The 24,053-nt window shown below is 36.5% G+C and overlaps 1 protein-coding gene across 10 annotated transcripts in view; it reads right to left on the bottom strand.

Annotated features, from left to right (window-relative positions):
- Dmd (dystrophin) overlaps positions 1-24,053 on the bottom strand; it is a 2,157,616-nt gene that overhangs the window by 378,497 nt on the left and 1,755,066 nt on the right. For 8 of the 10 annotated variants that reach the window (XM_040744180.1, XM_021232987.2, XM_040744181.1 and 5 more), the window contains one exon: positions 8,991-9,163. In XM_040744180.1, coding sequence (XP_040600114.1) covers positions 8,991-9,163 — 173 coding nt within the window. Of the gene's footprint in view, positions 1-8,990; positions 9,164-9,847; positions 9,985-24,053 lie in introns of those variants that run through there. The other 2 variants (XM_040744184.1, XM_040744185.1) reach the window with 2 other exon arrangements.

Genomic DNA, 24,053 nt, shown 5'->3' with positions numbered 1-24,053 from the left:
AGTAACTGAGTCTGACATTTCCACCATTTAACTCTCTTTCTGGCCTCAGAATTCCCAGAGTATGTACTTTCTACTGAAATTTAATTGTTCATATTTTCCAAAAGATACTCTAATGAAGACATAAGGGTCTTAAAATGTGCAAATAAATTTTCAATTTAAGGAATATGAAGAAAGCAATTGGAAAGGCCAAGAAAGAGAGAGAGAGAGAGAGAGAGAGAGAGAGAGAGAGAGAGAGAGAGAGAGAGAACAAAAGAGAAGAGGGAGACAGAACAAGTCCTGTCTGCCCCAGAGTACCAGCAGGAAATGGAGGGAAAAGAGAAGGCAGAAAGAGAGCATAAGTGGGTAGGGGTGTTTCTTTTAGAAGGGCCATTTGTACCTGTGTGCAGACTATGCAACCATGGAACCCTGGACTGACAGGTGTACCGCCTGAGTACGTTCAACCAGGTGACAGGAGCAGGCCGGCATAATGCCTGCATCCTTACAAAAAATAGAAATTATTAAATATAGCAATTGTGATAAAATATAAACACTGTTAATATTCAATGCAAAAGAATTTATTACTACTATAATGGCAAAGTCATACAATGACTTTCTATGTAATATTCAGTATGATGGGCAAATGTTTATGCATATGGAAAATGAGAAAGTAGGTTACAAAAAAGAAACATAAATTTTTATTTTTTGTAAAATGTTTGTCTGTAGCTAGGTATACATTTGTAAGCATGTGCTTGATTGTGCATGGAACTATCTGGAATGACAACCAGGTTGTCTTTCAGTGGTACATTTGCAAATTTTTCTTTCATCTTTATACTTGCCCAATCTGTAAGAATGTGAATTCTATATTACTTGATATAACTACATTAAAATGTAAAACTTTCACTACAAGTAAGTGAAATTAAACTTATTATATAATAAGTTAAGTGCATCATACCACGCTATGAACACAATGTAAGAGTGCATGTAGATTGTATATGGTATAGAGATCAGTTCTTTATTTTTCTATTTCATCCTTATCTTACAGCCATCACTTTCCCCTACTAAGATTTAGTTAGCTACTAAGAAATCTAATGAGCACTGGTCATAAGGATTCTCTGCAATGTCTGAAAGTTACAGCTTAGCCCCATGGAAGTTGAAAGAAGATATAAGACAGGATATGTTGAAAGGTAGGCAGACAGAGGCACATGGAATAGCAGTCAACAGTAGACAAGACACCGGTTAAATAAATATTGATTGTGTGTCTTTAAGTTGCATGAGGCATTTGGGTTGTAAAAAGAAAGGAAAGGGATGAAGGATGTCTGACACTTGTCTTCCATTTATTTGTTATTTGAAGCAAACTAATATAGTGGAATATTCCAAAAGAGAATTCCTTGTACGGCAAGTAGACCATGGTGAGATCACAGGTCAGGCTGCTGCTTTAGTATATAGGGAAATATTAGAACCCCACCTGTAGGCTGGTCAGTTCACATCTTTAATCCCAGCACTCAGGAAGCAGAGCTAGGTGGATCTCTTTGAGTTTGAGGCCAGCCTGGTGTACAGAGCTAGTTCCAGAATACCTAGGGCTATTACAGAGAGAAAACTTGTCTCAAAAAAAGAACACCACTTCTATTTTAAATGGTACTGACTGATCACTTGTCAGTCAACAAATCCTTTTGTGTTCCCTAAGGGATGGAGGACTGTGAAAGCAGGAAATTAAATTCTAAAATATCTAATAGTAATTTGAGAGCCTGGGATATGAAGGTTGTGAGAAGCCAGGATGAAAGAGCAGTCATCACTGTTAACAGCAGCAGCGGAAGGACATGTAACCAGAAGAGATGAGAAACTATTAAGTATCTGGGTGAGAAGACATGTCCTAAGGTATGGGATTTGTTGAAGCAGCTTCTTACTACTCAGCCCTGACTTGTCTATGACTACATAGCTGTCACATTATACAGATCTGCTTTCTGAGTGCTGGGAATAATGGTGTGCAGCACCATAGCTGGCTTGTCTTAAGCACATATCTAATGATTGTTTCCTTCTTTTCCTCCCATAAGATTTTTCCTTAAGACAAAAATGTAAAGTCAGGAACCACAGGACAGGGCTGGAGCTGAGATAGTCAGAAAATCATATACAGTTCTAAATAATTCAAAGATGAAGTCCTCCAGTTTCAGGATGCATGTGTATTTAGAATAACTTGTTTGAAATCCAGAAACCCAGGCCTTGTTCCCAAAACCTCAACATTTTTAAGAAGTGCTTTCAGCCATCAATCTGGGGTCCAAGAGCTCTCCCTTGTCTGGTCAGCTGTCTTTGTGGGTTTCACCAGTATGATCTTGACCCCTTTGCTCATCATTCTGTCATCTCTGTCACTGAGTTCCAGGAGTTCAGTTCAGTGTTTAGCTGTGGCTGAGAGGCCAGCATGGGGCTGATCCCAACCCCCTGAATGTAGTATCAGTGAGGAGACCTTGGCAATCTCTGGGGCCTTGGGTAGTAGATTAGTGTTCACCATGGCATATGAATGAACTTTGGGAGTCCATTCCACATGGAGGGATGCTCTCTCAGCCTGGACACACAGGGGAGGGCCTAGGTCCTGCCCTGGACGACATGACAGACGCTGGAGATCCCCCATAAAGGATTTCACCCTCCCTGGGAAATGATTGGGGATTGGGTGGGGGGCTGAGAGGGCTGGTGGAGGGACAAGAGAAGAGGGGTTGGAGAGGGAGATGGGATTGACATGTGAAGCAAGCATGTTTCTAATTTAAATAAAAACATATATTGGAACTTTTCAAAAAGTATATATATTTACTGATAAAAAAGAAGTGCTTTCATAGCTCTTCTGCTGAGCTCCAACAACAATGAGAAACAATTTCTTACAGTATTACTGTTAGTTCTTTAATGCTGTATGTGGGCCATTCTAGGAAAAAAGGTTGTTTGTCATGATTTAAAGGCAATCTAAATATAAGGAAACTGTATTAGGCTGGATAATATCTTATTTTAGCATATTAATCTTGTAAAATATTTCTGAGACATTTGTAATTTCTATGTTGGTTGTATTTTACTGTCCACCTATCCAAATGCTTCTGAACAATTAGCCCATTTTTTTTTCTTAAAAGCTATCTCCTTGGCTAAGCACTGAGTTGAACTCCTGAAATCCAGTTGTAGAGAGAGAGGAGGGATAAGCAAAGGGGTCAAGACATGCTGGGAAACCCACATAAACAGTTGGCCTGAACAAGTGGGAGCTCATGGACCTCAGACTAAAGCTTGGAAACCAGCATAGGACAGAACCAGGTGCCCTGTATGTGGGTGTCAGTTAGGAGACCTGGACAGTCTGTGGGGCCTCTGGTAGTGGATCAGATTTTTTTCCCTAGGGTACGAATGAACTTTGGGAGCCAATTTCCCATAAAGGGATACTCTGTCAGCCTAGAGACACAGGGGAGGGCCTAGGTCCTGCTCCAAATGATATGACAGACTTTGAAGATCCCCCATGGAAGGCCTCACCCGCCCTGAGAGTAGATGGAGGGATAGGGGGTTGGTGGGGGCCATGGGAAGATGGAAGGGAGAAGGAACTGGGATTGGTATGTAAAATAAGATTGTTTTTAATTTAAATAAAAATATTTTAAAAAAAGAAGAACTATCTCTGGGGGGCTGCTATCGCCTGTATTTGGAAAGACATTTTTGTTAGCAAAGGATGTAAGGATTAAGACAAGCCTTAGAGATTACAGTTCAAACACCGTGTTTTACAATTGTGGAAAAGGACTTCAGATCTAGATAACTGCTGAGGCATATCTGTTATATGTCCATATTTACACATGGGAATTGAGAATTACAAGTTACTTTTAGATAAGAAAAACCCTTAAGCATCCTGGTTTTAACCAAATATTCTAGATTTCAAAGAAAAAATGGCCTCTTCTTAGTGGTCAAATGTACTTTATTTATCCCTTCCCACTGAGGACATAATAAAAACAGGTAGTTTGAATAGGTACAGACTGACTATCTATTCCCTGTTAATCTTTACTAGTGATGACAAGAGCTTAGTGGCTACTATCCTCTAAAAAGTTAAGTGCTGATCTTTGAAGAACAGAAAAGTTAAAGTCATATGGTTTAAGAGAAATATAGGGCTTTCAGGCATATTGGAATGTTCTGCATGATATTTAAAGCAGCCTTCTGAGACAGCACTCTAAGAAACATAAAGGATGGAAAAGTGGTGTTATTTCTCTAGATACAGATATTCCAAATGTGATTTGGTTGATGCCTAGTTTGAAATACTTAATAAAAGTTTACTTTGAAATGCACACATTCTTAAGGCAAATTGTGTTCTATTGCACGTTGACTTCCTTTATAAAGTTAGTGATAGATCACTGTACATACTGTGTGCCCCTGTGTAATATAATAGCACTTGAGCAGACACAAAGAAAAGGTGTGGATGCAGAAATAATAAAGAACTACAGAAATAAAGTGAGAGCTGTGGGGCTTTAAATAAAGAGGGAGAATTAAACCCAAAGAGAAGTAAACATTTCTTTCAGCTGGGCCTTGAACTCCAACTTTCAACATAATTAACATTCCAAGAGTAAGAAAAAGGTCAGAGCTACTCAGTGTCCAACTTGCCTTTTATTCCCCACTCAAATGTCTAAGCACTCTTCTTCCTTTTGCTCTTTTTTTTTCTCCACTTTAGACAAAAAGCCTCTCTTTTCTAACTGCCAATACCAAGTACTTCCTAAGAGATTCATTGTTGCTGAAGAATATGTTAGTGGTCCCGTATCTCCAACGAATGTTCAAAATGTAATAAACATGAAATTCATATAGCATTTACACATTTTATTTTTGCCAAGAATAAAAATATAAATTTTCTGATGTCATAGCAATAACATATTAAGTAATTCTCATAGCAAAATGTATATACAACCCTGTGGGTAAAATATGAATACAGATTAAGCAAATTTTCATAAATAGTGCTTCTGTAAAAATAAATCACTTGACCGCTTCTGAAATTCCTACTAGTTTTAAAGTCAAGGTGAAAGACTGTGGATATGGGCTCTTGTAGCACAAGAAGCACTTTCCTTGATTAATCATCATCCTGGTATTGGACAGTCTCATTACTCTGTATGTATGCATGTGTACAAATTTCTATGTATAAGTAAAAATATTATTAGATTTCCATCTTTCAGCTTATTCTTTGGGACTGAACTACCACTATTTCCTTATTCGTATGTTTTGTGGACAACATGTGATATGATAATGAGTATGCAATTGATGATCCACTTTTCTATGTAAATTCCAGCACTTTTTCTCAAAAGCATTCTATTTAGTTTTAACACTATATTTTATTAACAAATCAGTGCCAAGCAGCTGGGGAGAGGAATGAATTGGAAAACTGCTTGCTGAATAAGCATGGGGACATTTGTATGCTTACCTAGTGCCTACATTAAGCCAGCCATGGTAGCATGCATCTGTAATACCAGGCCCAGGGAAGTGGAGACAGGAGAATCCCTGAGGCAATTTGCCATACAGTCTAGCCAAATTGGTGCATTTAAGATGCAGTGAGACATTCTGACTCAAAAAATAAGATGGAGAATGACTGAGAATGACACTGACACTGACCTGTAGTCCCTGTACACATGTGCTATACCCACAGGCACAGGTACATACAGACATGTAATATGTACACACCCCACACACAAACACAATGATTTGTCTGAGTTTGAAAAATATTATCCCAGAATTAATAGGGTTGCAGAATTGAAAGAGAAGCTGAGCCAACCATCTGTTTCTGGTCAAACCTCTTCATTTTCGTGTCTCATAGCACTAAAGTACTTAAGCAGTTTGCTTAACATTACAAGTTAGGTAGCAAAAGCATCAGAAGAGAAAACAATTATTTGTATAAAAAGATTCTATTATTTTAGACTAATTTAGACTTTGCACATCTTTTTTCCTTTCCTTTTCTTTCTTTTTTTTATGGAGTTTCTCTGTATAACGTGAGCTGTCCTAAAACTCACTTTGTAGACCAGGCTCACTTCCAACTCAGAGATCTGCCTGCCTCTGGGCCCCAAGTACTTGGAATAACTTAGAGTAAAGCCATGTGCCACCACCACCTGGCAACATCTTTTATTTAATTTGACAGGAGCCAACAATCATGAAACAACTCACGAACACTCAAAGCAATTGTGTTTCTGTGTGTGTGTGTGTGTGTGTTGTACCCTGACCAAAGATCTTGTTCAGGTTAGACAAGCATGCTATCACTGAGCAGCATACTTAGTCCTTCAAATGTAAATTAGAATAGTGAATAGTTCTGGAAAGATATGGTAATGAAGAGTCCCAATGGAAAATACTGTAGAATTTGAGTCAAAATTTAAGAATAAGAAGACAGATTGTGTTCCAAGCATATGAACCAGTATGTATCTATATACAGCTCTCGTGAGAGATAGGAGACTGCTAGAAATCAAGACTGCATTAGAAAGCAGAATCTGGTTGCCTCAAAGTATCATGTTGGGAGAAGCTATAGTGTTACTTGGTGAAAAAGAAACACAATGAGACTGAAGCATCTGAAGAACAAAAAAAAAGGGAAGAGGTTAACAAGAGTAAGATGTGTACACAAGACCAAGATTTATGAACTAAGGAGTAACGTGTTAGAAATTATGTCCTCGATAGACTATTTTTGTACCACTTGCTATTTTCTCAAACACATGAATGGTTTCAGAAGCCCTCATGAAAAACAAACCCATTATACTTTCTAATACATAACATGATATAATTCTCAGAAGCAGGGTTGTTTTCCCAGGATATTTTGAAACTTTTTTTTTAAAAAAATGTAGTGACATTCAAGATGAAAAATACCCCCAATGAACAACCTTACCTAAGTTCCTTTACCTTATTGCATAATATCCCCAATTATTACCTGTGGTGTGCCTCTACAATGGAAAGAGTGACACCCCTATTCCAGTCATGTGTTAAGATGAACTAAAGCATTTGGATGTGAAGAATTCCTTGTTTCTTATAATTGAATACTTACAACATATTTTAGATTATTACACAGACCTATATAAAGGTTCCACCATTGATCAGAGTGTTCACAATGCAGAATTTGCAGCATCTTATATAAGCTAAGGTAACTGTTTTGTTCTTGATTAATTGCAGTAAGAATTAAACTGTAAAAGTTAGCATATGTGAAAACGAAGAGCTCATATTTTGCCGGAAATTCTGTTTGCAACCATCAATTCTGTTATTTAATCAAGTTAACTTGAAGGAGAGAAAAGGCACCAAGAGAGATTTAGCTATATCCCTTTTCTTTCTCTTTTCTTCAAAAGGAAATCATGCTTCATTTCCTCACCCACTGAAGCATTTTTTTCTCCTCATGTTTCATTCTTTTTAAGGACAAATGTTACAAATGTGACCTTTGCCATCATATACTCTGACCTCTCTTTAAAGTTTAAAACACAGAAAGTTAATATAGCCTCTCTACCTTTGAAAATGCCATATCCCATTGTTGCCCCCAACTCATTTCTAACATGTAGATGTAAAAACTCATGGGCAGAATAGTGACATGAAGATGAGAATCTAGGAATCTGGGTGCAAGCTTTGTACAAGTAAATCCTTTCTCTTCTTTGAAATCTGTTACTCAAATTGATCTTTTCAATTATGATCAATTCATTTGTGAAATTTTCTTCTTTATTCTGCCCTACAGTATACTTTGATGGTTAAAAGTTGACATGATGCATTTAGACTTACTGTGAATAAGTCTTAGGCCATTTGCTAACAGGTTCACTTTCGGGAATTTATTTAACGTCTCTGTCCCTCATTTTCTTCAAATGCTAAGACAGTGAGAGAAGGAAATCTACCTTTCAGGGTTGCTGATAACATTAAATGAGTCAGACACTATGAAGTGCTTACAGCAGTGAATGGGACATAACACATAGTCTGTGCTAGTTGCTAGCATTATTATTATTTCATAATGGGTCCAGTTTTTTTTATAACAGTGTTTTCAATTTAATAAAATTTCAAGTGTTCCTCTTCGTTATGGGGGTTGTATGTTAGAACTGCAGCTAATTTAGGATAACTATGAAAAAGGAGGAATGCTTTTTTTTATTTTGTAGTCATACTACTTCAGGGAAGTAACTAGTCCCACTATCAGATACATTGTTTTCTAACTATCATTAAGTCCACTTGTCTTTTTCTACCTCTCTTCATGACCACTCCTTTCATAGGCACTGTTGAAAGCACAAAAGTATCTTTAAAAATAAGTAGATTATGAAACCCAGTAAATTAAAGAGCCTTCCTTCTCCTCCCTGCATTTCCCAGCTCCTTAGGTACCACTGGGCACTTCACAGACCAGCTCTGCTCTTTGGTTTCTCCAGAAACTTATCCCAGTAATACAGGGATCCCTAGAGCTTCCCTTTACCGCCTTTAGAAATGATTGAAGATGTATCCATTCATTTCTCAAAGCAAGCTGATAGGGCAAAGAAGAAATGGGTGACAAATCAAAAAGTTTAGTATACCTACAGAGCATGTGCTTCAACAAAATGTAAGAGATCAAATGATAAAAAATTGCTATAATCTACTTAGCTGCAGGAACTCTGGAGAGGGTGTCTTTAAATTGTTAATTATAATGTGTTCTGCTTTTAAAAAGAATGTCCTTTGGTTATGCATTTAGAGTAATGCCAAAGAGAATTCCATAACAAACATTCACTAATTTTATTGCTTTTTGTATGACACTGTGATAAGCCAAGAGAGAACTCTGAAATTAAGATCGCTGTGCTCTCTATTTAAATTTCCTCTAATGTCTTAATATGCATCTCTCCTGTGGTTAGGAAACAGTCCCATTTTAATCTAACCTGAACCCTCAAGTATCATTTCCATTCCAAGCAAATGAATGATTCATTTATTCAAAATAAAATAAATCATTCTGAAATTGGGTGATTTACATAAGCATATGAGATATTAGCTACCTGTGCTAGTAAAATGAGGAAAATTTTGTCATCTTTATTCACATCTGGATCCCTCACCCCACGCCGATCATTGCTTACCTGATATTGAGAGACTTTTTCCGAAGCTCGCTCCACTTGAAATTCATGTTATCCAAACGTCGTTGTAACAGGGCTGCTTCATCTGAACTTTCCAGGGACCTCAAGATTTTTTGCCCATTTTCATCGAGATTGTGATAGATGTCCGTGTGAGCTTCAATTTCACCTTGGAGATCCTACAGAAGAACACATTCAGAATTATTAAATGAAGAAATGAATGTGAATTTCGAGAACTTAAAAAAATTATTAGTTCAAAAGAAATTCTAATTTGGTAACTAACAAAATACTCCCTGCATCAATTTCCTTGGGGTCCTGCCTCCTGAAGTTATTATGGAGATTAAAAGTGGATATCATATTAGATGTAAGGAATGTATTTCTTATTTTTATGAACTAGATGTAACACATTTATAGCACATTTCATAAGTTAAAGTTTCTAGTCCATGTATAAAAAATTCTTATATATACATATATTATGAAATAAAATGCCACGGTAAAATAGATCCCAGTGATAGTCATCTCATTAAAATATTAATCTGTTGTGTTGACTGTGACCATAAAAGCATAAAGAAATGTATAACCAAGGTTGTACTTGTTCCACAACACTAGCACGTTAATGGGACTCTATGAGACAAGAGCATTTTCTTGACAACACACATTAAATTTCACCTTAGTACTATGGCATCATACACATGTTACAACATCACACATTGATTATTAAGCATTTAATACACCATTTAAAATACCAAAACAGTTTCAGGCTCAGCAGTTTAAGAGTCATTGGTAAGAATTAAGACAAGATGTATGCACTAAGTTTCATCTGTATAGATGCAAATAAAAATATCATAACACAAAAATCTGACCTTTACATGATATGTCTTCCTGTGCAACATTTTCAGCTTGAACCGGGGACTACAGCACTGATCCTGTTGCATAGCAAACCTAAGAAAACCCAGAAATGGAATGGTCCCTGCTTTAAAATGCCAATTTGCTTACATTCTGTCGACAGAATGAGTTTAAGAGCACAGGCCTGGACAGGCAATAATCATAATCGGCCACTTTGTACTGCTTGCTAAGTGGTAGCCAGGCGTGTGAATGTGGGAGGGACCTCAAAGAATGGAGGTCTGGAATATGCAACTGACAGTTGTATTAAACAGCCAACTTTTCTTATCATTTTGCCATAATAAGCCAGAGACATTATAAATTCATTTTATATATGTGTTTCCCTCCTTGTTCCCAGCAGAACATTCAAAGCCAAAGGAACATTCCTCAGAGAGCTGCCGGGTTCCAGCATTCCATTCTGCCTACACAATGAATGGAGGCTTTGTACATTATTTGACTTGCTCTCACAGATTTGTATGCTTCTGTTCAACAACTTTAAAAATTCATTCTGAAGCTCTGAAAAATTGGATTGATCTGTGTGACTAAAAAAGTTTTCTCCCTCCCCGCCCCACCTCCTACTCTTTCTAAAATTTAATTAAAGGACTCTGCTGAAGTAAGAGGGAAAGTGGCAGCAACAACATGTTAGTAATTCTGAAGAAGTAGCTCTTGTTTGCAGTCATAAAATGCAGAAGTTTGAATGCTGCAGAAGTTGGGTAGATGGACAATGAAGGTTTCTTGTCACTATTTTTGCAGCCAACGTAGCCCTGATGGACTCTGAATACTGGGAGAGGAATACAGATTGGATGACCTCAGATGGGAAAGGAAAGAAAATAACAAGACAGATGGAAGAACACCTATCCTTATCACACAATACTTGGGGCCATTTATAGCTGGATTTTAAAACTAGAAAACATAGTAGAAAATTATTCATCAGTTTTTTACTGCATGGAGTTTAATCAGATAGACATCATTTCCAGGATTTTATTCTATCTCTTTCTGCCTCTTTGGTACACTATGGTACACTGGGACACACCATACCAAACACACACAGAGAGAGAGAGAGAGAGAGAGAGAGAGAGAGAGAGAGAGAGAGAGAGAGAGAGAGAGAGAGAGAGAGAGAGAGAGAGAGAGAGAGAGAGAGAGAGAGAGAGTTTTGCTATGTTGCTATGTTGCCCAGATTGGGCTAGGGCTCATGATTTTGCTGTCTCAGTGTTTGAAATATTGTTACACCCATGCAACACCACACCAAGAATTTTGCTTCTCCATTTTCTAAATCTATATGTTATACCTACTTTGTCATTTTTTCAGCAAAATATAAAGGTGATCTAATTATCTAAATAATTCAGAACAGAAAACCAGACCTAATTTTGAGAGCATTCCCTAACTTGTCTCTCACTTTTTTGTACACCACCCAAAATTTCTATCCAGAGCATGCATTCAAGGTATCAAAACAAATCTTGTGTATGTTCAGGAAAAATAAAACCCAATATATTCTCTCCCCCCACACTTTCCTCTTGCTTTCTGGAACTGAGATGATTCTGAGGCCATAGTACATGGAAGGCCTCTACCACCTCTAAGACACATCCCCAGGCCCAGAAAAATAATTGAACAATAGAATGATTGTTCACACAATCTGAGCATATAAATGATCATACATTTGATTTTTTTCTGTTGCCCTGATAGCAAAGAACCAGTCTTAATTACTAGCTACTTAAACTCATGTGCAGCGTGAAACCATCAACATTTTTCTTTGCTGAATAAGTGAGAAATTCTGAGGTGCAAATAGAATGCTGATTCATTAATGTGCTAATTTTCTTCTTTTCTATGACTGGGTAAAGTCTACTGCATATAAATATCATTGTTGTCTCATTAACAAAGAAAGGAGCACAAAATGAATAAGCAAGTATTCATCTACTAGCAATTATTTGTTTAGTCTTGGCATCATGGGAAATATAGGAGGAATGCAAGTGATAGTTCTATCTTTAATTTTAAAAATCAAGTGTGTGTTTTTCTTTTAAATCATTTATATTAGCGACTAAATATTGATGTGGAATTCTTGCCAAGTCTTATAAACACTAGGAACAAAACTCCTCCTTTTAGAAAGGAACACTGGCTGAAGCACTGTGTTAATCCTGGCAGGCAAATCTTATGTCAGTTATAGTTTCCTATGTCCTGATGGTAGTGCAGAGCAACCAATTAAAGAGGTGAAGTATGGGATTTCTATGTCACTAAGTTCTTATTAATCTACCACCCGAGTTACTTCTTCTTATCACTGACTCCTAGTGAAGCACAATTCACTTTCTATGTGTCACAGATAAGAGAGAACTTTAACTGACTTTCTTAGAGTCGAGTATCTAGGAAATGTTAGAGCTGGGAAATTGACCTGGTTTTCTTTACCAGAGTCTATGCTGTCTCCACTAACATGCTGTGTGTGATCATTAAATGAAATATGCAGTAGCCATTGAAGCTGCACAAAAAAATCTCCAATGATCAAAGAAAAGAACACTGAAAGATAGCAACAATAATTTTGATTTAAAGAAAAACAGACAAAAGCATTTACCCACATAGACCACTTGTTTTGAGTGAGAAATAAAATTCTGACTAGATTTCTCAGTTTGCAACAGGATACCCAGTGCCACCTAAAAGACAAACTATGCTGAAATTATCTCTACTATAAAATATTTCTGCTGTCAGAGAAGAAATTATCCCAGTGATTAATCTTTTTGTTTACACGACTTTGGGGACAGTTAGGTACATCAAGTAATGACCTAGCTGGGCATTGGTGGCACATGCCTTTAATCCCAGCACTTGGGAGGAGGAGGCAGGCAGATCTCTGTGAGTTCAAGGTCAGCCTGGTCTACAGAGTGAGTTCCAGGATAGCCTCCAAAACAATATGGAGAAACCCTGTCTCAAAAGCCAAAAAAAATTAAATGACCTAAAATATCATTATAAGCATAGCTTTGTCATATTCCTTTGGGATGGCAGACTAGTGCCAAATCTGTCAAGCTACAAGACTCATTCACACTGCCTTGGACCTGCAGTAAATATTGATAAGGGACACAGAACTCTCTCTTAAAGGTTATAATGGATATTTTTCACCACCACCAGGCAGTGGAAGTTGTAGGTAAGGAGGCAACAAAATATAGTAGGTAGGATGAAAATTCACCTATCTACATATAACTGCCAGGAGTTCATAGGTCTTGGGCTGATATTAGACTTAGCAAACATAGAAAAGCAACAAGTTAGTAGAAATATACACAGGGTTCTCAGAAGGTAATCAATTCGAACACAGGATACTTTTCATAGAAAATTTTCATTTTATTTCTTTTCTGGGTTAATCAATAATAAATAACTATCTAATGGGTTGCCTTGAATGATACAGGGAGTAATTTTGTAAAATACTCTGAACAGCATCCAGAACACAAGTCTTTAATAAATGATAGGCATTATAAAGCTTATTATTACAAGAGAATTCATATGGAAACCAAGTGATAAAAATAGGCTTGTCTTGAGTCAGAAGAAATAGGCAGAACTGAGAAAACAGGCAAGGAGACATTCCAGGTGGGAAGACTAGTGTAGAAAGACATTAACATGAAATAAGCCTCAATTATAAGCAGTGGTAATAAATTACAGTACTTTAATGGAACGGAAAATGAGTAATAGGGAGAAGTTGAATCGATCAAGCTCCCTAAATTAAATAGGTAAGAAAACTACTTAGAAAGTGATTGAAAATAAATGTTTGTAACAGAAAGTACAAAGGCAAGATTACTTAATATTTTAGTTACACTATGTCATTCAACATTTAGAATGATCTTTGATGTTCATAAGCAATAAGGCAATTGTGGAAGATTATTAAAAGTTATACCATTTTAAACAGATGAAACATAAAGAATGAAGGTAGTAACAATTAGTACTGCACTCTTCCTTTTATTATCCCAAAGAATGAATGACTAGATGATTTTAAATCATGGCATTTACTTACCTATGTATATAGAATTAATAGTCTTTAAAGGGGGAATTCAGCAAATTAATTCAGCTACCATAAAAACAATAGTATGGAGAGTCCTTAGACAACTAAAACACAGCATGGCCATGTGAGTAAGCAGCCACACGCCTTGACAGATAGGCAAAGGAAATAGAATCACTGTGCTGAAAACATATTTGTGCCTCGGTTTTATTGTGCACTATTCAGAAACGTAAGACATGGGCAAACTGTAAGGTTTCATCATTCAATGAATGCACAAAAATCCTGTTACTAGACACAATGGCATAGTATTCAGACACAAAGGAGGTGCAGTCTCATCATTTACGAGGACATGAATGAATCTAGAAGACAAACACATACAGAATAAGATAACATAAACATAGAATGAGAACTGTTACTTGATCTCACTTATACAAAAATCAATGTAAGAAAGTTGAAATCATAGTTGAGAGCAAAGTAACAGTTATCAGGATTTATGGGAAAGGGGAGAAGCTGGACAAATGATACAAAATTTTCAGTTGAAATAAACAATAAGTTTCAGAGAAGTTTTAAAATGTTGAGTAGAATTGGCGATTTTTCACATAAATGATAAGCAAGCAATGTCACTGGGTTGCTATTAAAATATGACACTACATTCCATAAATGTACACAATTATTGACTGTTAATTAAAAATATATTAACTCACTAGAAAACAATATTCTCTAACTTCAAGATCACTGATAAATAAGGAAACAAATGAACACAGAAATAGTAAATATAAATAGCCATATTGCTTTAATATTTTATTATTGGTACACTACCTCTGATGTTTTTTGAAAGCTGTTATTATATAAATAATTGAAAGAACACTAGTTTCTCTTACAGCTTACTAAGAGTGAAGAGTGACTTGATTTCTAAATGTGTGTAAAGTCAGAGATGACATCCAGAACAGAATAGAAGCTATCATTGTGGGCTAATAATTTGAGGTCAGTGTGAAGTGTGAGCTTCGGGCTCATACAGTGGGGCTTTTCATGTGTTAGTAAGTAGTAATTATGGAAGGCATCACTTGACTTTATAGCAAAGCAAAATAATTAATAGCAATAATGATGCCTCTGAGTCCACCAGAGAGAGTAGATTGATGTTCAATGAACTTGAAGAGAAATGCAACATATGAGAAACACTATCAACCAACACAAGTGCTTTCAAAAGGTTTTACTATTTTAGAGAAGTTGAACAAAGCAGTAGCAACTACATAATAGTTCTTTAGCTTGATGATGCTCAATAATTCATTCAACATTTTCTGTAAATAGCTGAACTTTCCAAGTGTAGACACACATACACAATTACATTATGAGATGAGAACAGAAATGAATACTACTTTTTAATTGAGAATTCTTCAAAAATGTATTGATTCTTTAGGAATTTAACATCATATACCCCCATCCCACTCATTTCCCAGTCCTTCCATATCCATTCTCCAACCTTATAGTCTCCCTACAAAAAGAAAATGAAAAAACTAGAAATTAAATAAAAAATACCATCCCTTCTCTGTCTTTCTGGTCTCTCTCTCACTTATTCATTCACCAGAGTGGCATTGGGAGATGTGAGTTGAGGTCTGTTGTGGAGTATATCCTTTTGTTCAAATAGCTTTTCTTGTAAATGTTCAGTGCAATGAGTCATTGGTCTGGTACAAAGCTTCAAGCTTCTGGTAAACCATCTCTGAAATTGTTCTTGGGTACTATACAGTTGCCCCAAGTCAAGGAGATGCTGTGGCTATGGTTCTGCCAGTCTAATCCCTTCACGGACTCCAGTAGGTCACAGATGGAAGATTTTGGGGTTGGTCAATTCAAAGTCCTGAATGTGGGCTTGGGTTGTTAATCACAGGCCTCCATCAGGACATCCCAAATGAGGGATGGTAGCAGATTTCCCTCATCCTCACCATAAGGACCAGCTATCCTTCAACCACACAACCAGGGCCAACACTATGTTTTAAAGTTGTTTAACATTAAAAATTTTAAGTCTAACCCTGATTCTCTCAATTTCATTTATTTCCCTATGCCCTCCAGCACTATCCCTTTCCAACTTTATATGTTATTTTTTAATCCATTGAGTCCACTTAGTGCTTCCAGTATATCTGTGGCCTACTGGAGCATGGGTAGCTTCTCAATGGCTTCAAACTTTAAGAAATTTGATTATCCCTCTCCCAGAAGCCATCAGTTACTGATAACTCCTCAGGTAAGGGTAGAACTCGGTGATCCCTTCCCTCTTCTATGCTGGGATTTTTCTAGCTTGGTCTTCACAGGTCTCTTGAATCCTGTCACAACAACAACTGTGAGTTCATATGTGCAACAGCCATGTTCTAACAGCAAATCTTTAAAAATATGCCTACCAACCAGAATGAAAGAACCTCATTTGTTTGGTATTTTCAAATCATTTTTAGTGATTTATTTTGCCTGTATATTACAAATGTATCAGTCTGCTATTTACTGTATATTAGAACTAGTAAATAATGGACTTTTTGAGAAGTTATCTATATGAAGGAATTGGATTGTCTTGGTCTTTTAAGAAAGTTAGCCTTGTCACCCATGGTTCCTAGCTAGACCAGGAAATGGACTTGAGAAGAGAGACACTACAAGGAGTGACATCCTTTTTATTCATATGTGGCCGTTACAATTTTGTTTAAAGCAGAAGAATGTGATCCCAAGGGAAGCAAGAGTTAAATTAAAGAATGCTGTTTGGCTCAGAGCCAGGTTGCTCTTGGTAGCTAAGGAGTGCACTTTCAGGTCTACTGCATTGCAATGTATCTTAAATGCTGGGCTACAGATTTAGAAGTCAATAAGCTTTACTTTAAAAATGGCTGTTATTAAAGTCCTCTGAGACTATTATCCTGCAGGGTTTGTTGTCTTTGCTTTCATGTCTCACTTGAAAATTCTCACCCTTCAGCAGGAGAATAACATAGAGAATGGATATGCTTTCTTGCCTTAGTATATTCCCAGGTGCAAAGCTTTATTTTAAAATATAGTCTTTAAAAATGTCAGATGTAAGTTGGATTACTCCTGGAGGAAACTGAGAAAAATCCCATTTACCAGACTCCCTTAAGCAATCTCATATTTCATGGTTATCCTTTACTTTACAGCTAATATCCTCTTATAAGTGAGTACATGCTATGTTTGTCTTTCTGGATCTGAGTTACCTCACTCAGGATGATCTTTTTCATTTCTGTCCATTTGGCAGCAAATTGCATGATGTCATTGTTTTTAACAGCTAAATAATACTCCTCTGTATAAATCTACCACATTTTTAATCCATTCTTCAGTTGAGGGACATCTAGGTTTCCAGTTTTGGGATATTAGAATTAAGGCCACCAGAACTACAGCTGAGCAACTGTCATTTTGATACAGTAAAGCATCCTTTGGGTATATGTCCAGGTGTGATAAAGATGGGTACAAAGGTAAGGCACTTCCAAATTTTATGAGGAATTGCAATATTGAGTTCAAAAGACACTTAGCAACCATCCTGAGCAAGGTAACCTAGTCACAACAAGAGAAACATGGCATGTACTCTCTCATATATGGATTTTAGACATAGATCTGGGGAGTGCCAGTCTACAATCCCATGGCCAGAGAGTCTGTGAAACAGAACCTTCATTCAGTGTCTGATGGAAGAAGAAGCAGACTCCCACCGCTAAGCACTGAGATAAATTCAAGAAATCCAGTGACAGTGAGGGAGGACTGATGACCAATGGCATTAAGACTGGGCTGGTTTAACCTCCAGAAGCAGCTAACCTGACAAGGGTTAGTACTTGAATCCCAGACTGATGCCTGGGAATCCAGCATGGGACTGATCAAGTCCCCCTGAATGTTGGTGTCAGTGAGGAGGCCTAGGTAATCTACTGAGCCTTGGGTAGGAGATAAGTATTTATCCCGGGTATACAAATGGACTTTGGGCTCCCATCCAACAATGAGAGATGCACTCTCATCCTGAACTTTTGGGACATCACTTATGTTTTTAAGATTTTTGAGAAATTTGCAAAATATTTTAAAGTCTCTTTTTATATATAATCTATAAAGAAAACAAAAAAAATCTGTCTTATACTATTTGATAACGATTAGATGACGTCATGTGGGTACAACTTCCATCCAAGTGCCTAACCAAGTGAGTGTTCATGAGAGTCGAATGCCTTGGTTTTCTTATCCTTCTCCCATGACCCCCTCCCCATTAGCCCAGACTATCTAAGCAGTTTTTAAAGAAAAGGAGTACCAGATTCATAGAAACGGAGGCCATACCCATAGGCAGCTGCTAATAGGGAGTGCTAGAGAAGGTCATTAGATGAAATTCAAAGTGTACAGACTAACCACTGATGCTCAGGAAGTAACCTGCTGATTTTATTTGATTTTATAAAGATAAGATGTCAGTATAGCTTCCTGGAAACAAGCATAACAATAAAAACAGTACTGGGTCATGATTATTGGGAAGGCAGTTTTAAGGAAAAATTTCTGCAGAGAGAGGAAGGATATAGGAGATCTAAATGACAGTTCTAACCATTTATGAACCAGCAAAGCAGTCATTTTCTTGAGTTCTTTGAGCAATTGCAATAGCAATCGCTGCATATATGACCCTTACTCATCTTTTTCTCACCCTACTTTTGGAAGATAGATTTCAGGCAAGGGACAACTCTTCATAAAATCACTTTAAAACTAGAAGTGCTGTTTTAGATTTGATTTCCACACATAAAAGATGCTGCATTAGGCATTCCTAAAATACATTAGTTTGAGTTCTAAAGGACACAATCTCTTGAAAAAAGGTGGGCAGAGTAAGCCTGTTTCAGATTCTTTTAAAAGCTGTGCCATGGATGCAGTGAAGAATTAATGTTGATATCAATTTGGTTCATAGTGGTGCTGCTGGATGATAGAGGCAGCTGTAAGACAGGCTGGGTTTTCTTTTTAATACTTTCTCTAAAACCCACATAGAAGACCTATAAACCTCTACAATATTATTACAGATATTATTTATACTGCTTTATTGCTCACAATTGGATAAACATTTCATACACAAGACATCTTTTAGAAATTCATTGCCAACATAGTCTTAAAGGCCTCTACAGACAAACACCAGCCTTCACAGTTAAATCATAGAGACAACTGTATACAGAAAGCCTACAGTGGTGAAGCTACTTTCAGTTTTGTGCTATGTTTTACGGGAAGGAATCAGCTTGAGTGAAAATAACTATTCATAATTAAGGATGGACAGCTAGATTTTTCAAACACTGAAGCATATTTATGGTTGCAGAGCCATAAAAAATAGCAGGAGTAAGGTACAGGAATGAAAGGAACAGGGAACACTTGACATCTCATGCAACCCTTATACCAATCCTATAAGTACATTTTCATCGTGACAGTTTTTTTTAATGTTATGTACATGGGTGTTTTGCCTGCATGTGTGCATGTACATCATCTACAGCATGTTCAGGCAGTGTTCATGGAATCCAGAAGAGGACATTGAATCCCCTATAACTGGAGTTGTAGACTGTTGTGAGCTGCCATATGGATGCTGGGTCCTCTGGAAGAAAAGCCATTGCTATTAAACCACTGATCCATCTCTCCAGCCACAGAAATACATGTTCTTATCCGTCAACTGCAGAAACCACAGTTTTGGGAGATTAAATAACTCTTCCCAATTCCATAGCTGCTGTGTGACTGAGGCAAATTCAGAGCACACATCTATCTGGATTTATGTTTGCACCAAACTCAAATTTTTTTCTCTGCTTATCAAATACAAATCAAACAACTTTGGATTTGACTCATGAAACACAGAAACAATTTAAAAATAAAAGTACTTGTAGATATTTAATTTGAGAAATTTACTAGGGTGCTCGGAGAGCAATCAATAACAACTTAAGGATTTTCTCAATCAGAATGGTTATCCAATCTTTCACAGTTCCTTTAGTACTAATACTGTAACTTAATTTCAAGATACTGATGACCAAATACAGAGTCTTATGCAGGCTAAGCAAGTCTTATGCTACTGAGCTACATTAGACTCATTTGGTTATAGATATGTGTGCCATTTATCATTATTATTTATAGAGTTAAAAGTTAGAAAAGATCATTTCTAGAATCTCTGTCACTAAGTTATTTATTCCTTTAGAGATCGTGTTTGAGTATCAGAAGTAGCAATTAATTGATGTCAAGTCTCATCCCAAAAGTAATATGTGAAAAGAAGGCAAGAACATATGGCAAAGTATCACAATTAATTTTGCTAATGCACTAGAAATCATAGCAGCCATGTAACTAATTTTCTCTACCTTATTGTAATCACGAAGATGTAAATGTAACAAAGCAAAAAGCATCATCCCCCCAAAAAACCAACTCATAATATCCTACATCATAATAGAACAACCCTACATTAAGGTAAATTTTTAGACTGGGCTAATGATATTGTCTTACTCAGGGTTGTTGTTGCTGTGATGAAACACTCACAGTTCCATAAAACAGTTCCTTTCCAAAAGTTAAAAGGACAGAAATTCAAGCAGGGCAGGAACCTAGAGGCAGGAGATGGTGAAGACACCATGAATGTGCTGCTTACTGGCTTGCTTCGCAGGGATTGTGTAGCTTGCTTTCTTATAGAACCCATGACCACCAGTCCAAGTATAACACCACCCACAATGGCCTGGGCCCTCCCACATTGATATCTAATTTAGAAAATGCTCTACAGGCTTGCCCATAGCTCAATTTTATGGAGGCATATTTTTCAGTCGAGGCTTCTTCCTCTGTGATGACTCTAGCTTGTGTCAAGTAGATATAAAACTAGCTAGTACAATTAACAATCTAAGTATATCTCTTTCTATAAGTAGCAGGGCACATTCAAATATAATTACACAGCCTTCTATTTACTAATGAGTACTATTTATCCTAAAGCTAAAGGTAATAACTTTAAAATCATCTCTAGGTTTTTTATGATAGTTCAATACTAAAGAGGGTTCGAATACCAAATGCCAACTGAAGTGCTTCTGACATAATTGGGTCTGATTCTCTGGTGTTCTTTGGTGAGTTAATTTCTGTTTACTACCAAGTACAGGAAATTACTTCTTCTGGGAAATAAAACTCTTTTTTGTGCTTAGCCGATATCTTTAATCCACTTTGTGTTCTCTCATTGAATAAAGTAGTTACAAGGAGGAAACAAAATGACTGTTTTTAGTATCTGAGGAAAAGGAGGAAGATGGAATATATATCTAAACAATATAAGGGTATATGACATTGGCATATTTGCTGATAAAGACGTGTAAACGAGGAACACACAAAATTTTAAGTGATATATCTTCATTCCAGGAACCTATACAGCAGAGGACAAAATCCACTCATAAGCTTTCAATTGCAGACCTACAAATCCTTGGCAAAACATTCAGTTGAATACAAAGTACTCTATAGCTACTTAGACCACGTTATTGAAGCAGGCCTAGGGCATTTTGGCTATCTAGTCATAAGATGATGCTCTTTTGTCTAAACATCTTTGAGAGACCAAGGTTTGTTAAGACTTTCCATGCCAGAAAGTTAAATGGTGTAGTTTCAATAAGAAACTAGAACACGCACATTTGGCTGTGATGGGTTAATTCATATATAAAAAATTTTAAATGGCCATTACATGATATTACTTATTTAAGTTAGGAGAAATATGTCCCATTGTTTTCTGAGAAAGGAGAAATTATATTGCATATCATTATTGTCATCAACCTTTAGTAAAAATGAGGAATCCTAGTGGTGATCATCAAAGACATGATAACAAGGTTACGGCCATAGTGTTTTACAATAGATAAGTGTTTTTCATTCAGTCTTCTCATACATGGTTGAAATAACTATGGAGATGCCATGAATCTCTGCTCTAGTGTGATGCAATTTTAAGTTTAACAGAAGAAAGAGCACAGACAAGAGAATAAGAAATTACCATCAGTAGTATCTAATTATTACTATTACTTGGGTAGAAAGGCTAAAAATAATTCTTTCTGATGAGTACTGTCAGAATTTTGATTCATTCATTCACTGACATTCTCATCTATTTCTTTTTAGAAACTAGAAGACAGATGAGAGTTAACCAAATGTTTGATTAAATGTACCCTTAAAATCATATTATTATATTGTATTTTAATGGGCCTATTGAACAAATCTTAAGCAAATAAATAAACTGAATAATATGTACAATAGAACATAATCCTATTGTAAATGAGAGCATTTACTGACTCCCTCAAGACTGCTGACTGCTACAGCAGAAGTCACAATGTTTGAGTATGGCCTTAAGAAGCGATTAGGTGCTGACCCAAGAAGTAGGGGATAAAATTTAAAGCAGAAGGAAAAGCATAAGTAACGTTGAAGATAAGGTGAGATAAGGTTAGATAAGTATACATGAAAGCTGTGCAACTCTATATGGCTAGAGAAGATATTTCTGGGTGATATGGGATAAGTAACATGAAGCAGTAAAATGAAAATATTGCTATGTGCCTAAATGTATATGTGTTTGTCACATGTGTATTTAAATATACATAAATAGCTAGACAGACAGACAGACACATAGACGAGGTTAGGCTGTGTGGGAGTATTTGCAAACTAACTTTCTTAACTTTTATCTTAAGAAGGTACTTAATGAATTCAATATGTTTCTTTTGGTAACAGTATTTGTGGTTAGTAAAACGGTTATTAGCAGAAAGAATAGTAGACTTGGGAGAAAAGTGAATAGGATATAATAGTCTAAATAAAAAATTAATTTAAGCTAAGACAGCAGATACAGGATAGAAAGGGTGTATTTTTAAGAGACCCTGAATATGACTTGGAGAATGCAATGATAATGTGTAGCGAGCCACAACGTGCTTCTCTCTTAAAAGAGAAAATGTAATGTTTGACGTTGATTCATTATTAAAATATTATCTGTCTGACAGGATATGAGTAGTTTGAATTTGGATTCTGAAGGAAGAGTGAAGTTAGAATGGTGACTTTATTCTAGAACTCAGACATTTTCTATCCACAGTCATGGTTTCCTGGAGTAACCTATTAATAGGCATTCTTCTATGCTCTTCTAAGCATCTGTCTTCCATGTGTAATTCATTTGTACTTGTATATAAGAGACTGGATCACATATAGTTGAAAAAGCACAGTAATGTAAAACTTGAGTGAGCTTGAGGGAATTATTAAAACCAGTTCCTAATGATCTTTCTTTATACCCACAGATTAAGTCATCTTACAGTCCTCACCAGAAAAGCTTCTGATTGTCATAGATGATTATCAATATAGAGACCCAAAGCTGGCCAACATGCATAACAAGAGACTGTAAAATGTTCAGTCCTAAATGGAATGTGTACACACCAGTACTTCCTCCAAAGACTCAGAGATCATTCCAGAAAAGGAAGCAGAAAGAATGCATGTAGTATTAGATGACTACAAGAAAATAAACTCACAGTGGTTATGACCCCATGCAAAAATCTGTGCAATCTCAGGTCAGACCAAATTCCAGCATGGCAACATGAGTTGGGCACAATTTTCCACCTATAGACTTTAATAGGTCAACTAGACTACAGTGGAAGGTAACACGTCCCAAAATATTTGGACATTACAAATTGGCCTTGATGGAAAATAAAATTGAGTGGTAAGAGGGCCTTGGGTGAGTGAATATGATCAACACATTTTGTATGAAATTCTAAAAAGCCTACAGAAATAAATACACTTATTTATATACCCCAATCCCAGAGTTTGTGATACTGTAGGGTAAATTCTGAGTTCAATAATGTGCATGTGTTATTAGTGATTTTAAGACCATTATCCATTCCTAGAATGAAATATTTATCTATGACAGTTCTTAATCATCTGGGTGTTATGGATTCTTTTGAGGAAACCATTTATCTTCTCCTGGGAAATCTAGACAAGTACTCATTAATGCAAAATATAGCCTATTATTTCATGAACTTCCACGAAGGACTAGGAAGCAATAGCATAGTAGTCCACTGAATCCTACCACCACCTCTGTCTTCTAGAAATCCAAGTAATTGATAAAACAACACATCCCCCAAATGCCATCTTAATGGAAAACTCTGTGGAAGAACTGAACCTTAGAAAATGTGACCAAAGTCTGTTTTTGCTTATCTCTATAACTTGAAATTACAGTGATGGTAAGGACCAAATGATCAGAATTTAAGGAGAGGACATCTTAAATGACAGTTCTTGGATATTACAAATAAATT

This window comes from Mesocricetus auratus, unplaced genomic scaffold, assembly GCF_017639785.1.
Source record: "Mesocricetus auratus isolate SY011 unplaced genomic scaffold, BCM_Maur_2.0 Super-Scaffold_100003, whole genome shotgun sequence".
Taxonomy (NCBI): Eukaryota; Metazoa; Chordata; class Mammalia; order Rodentia; family Cricetidae; genus Mesocricetus; species Mesocricetus auratus.
Note: the sequence above shows the minus strand (reverse complement) of the source record. Positions and strands in the feature narration are given on the sequence as shown.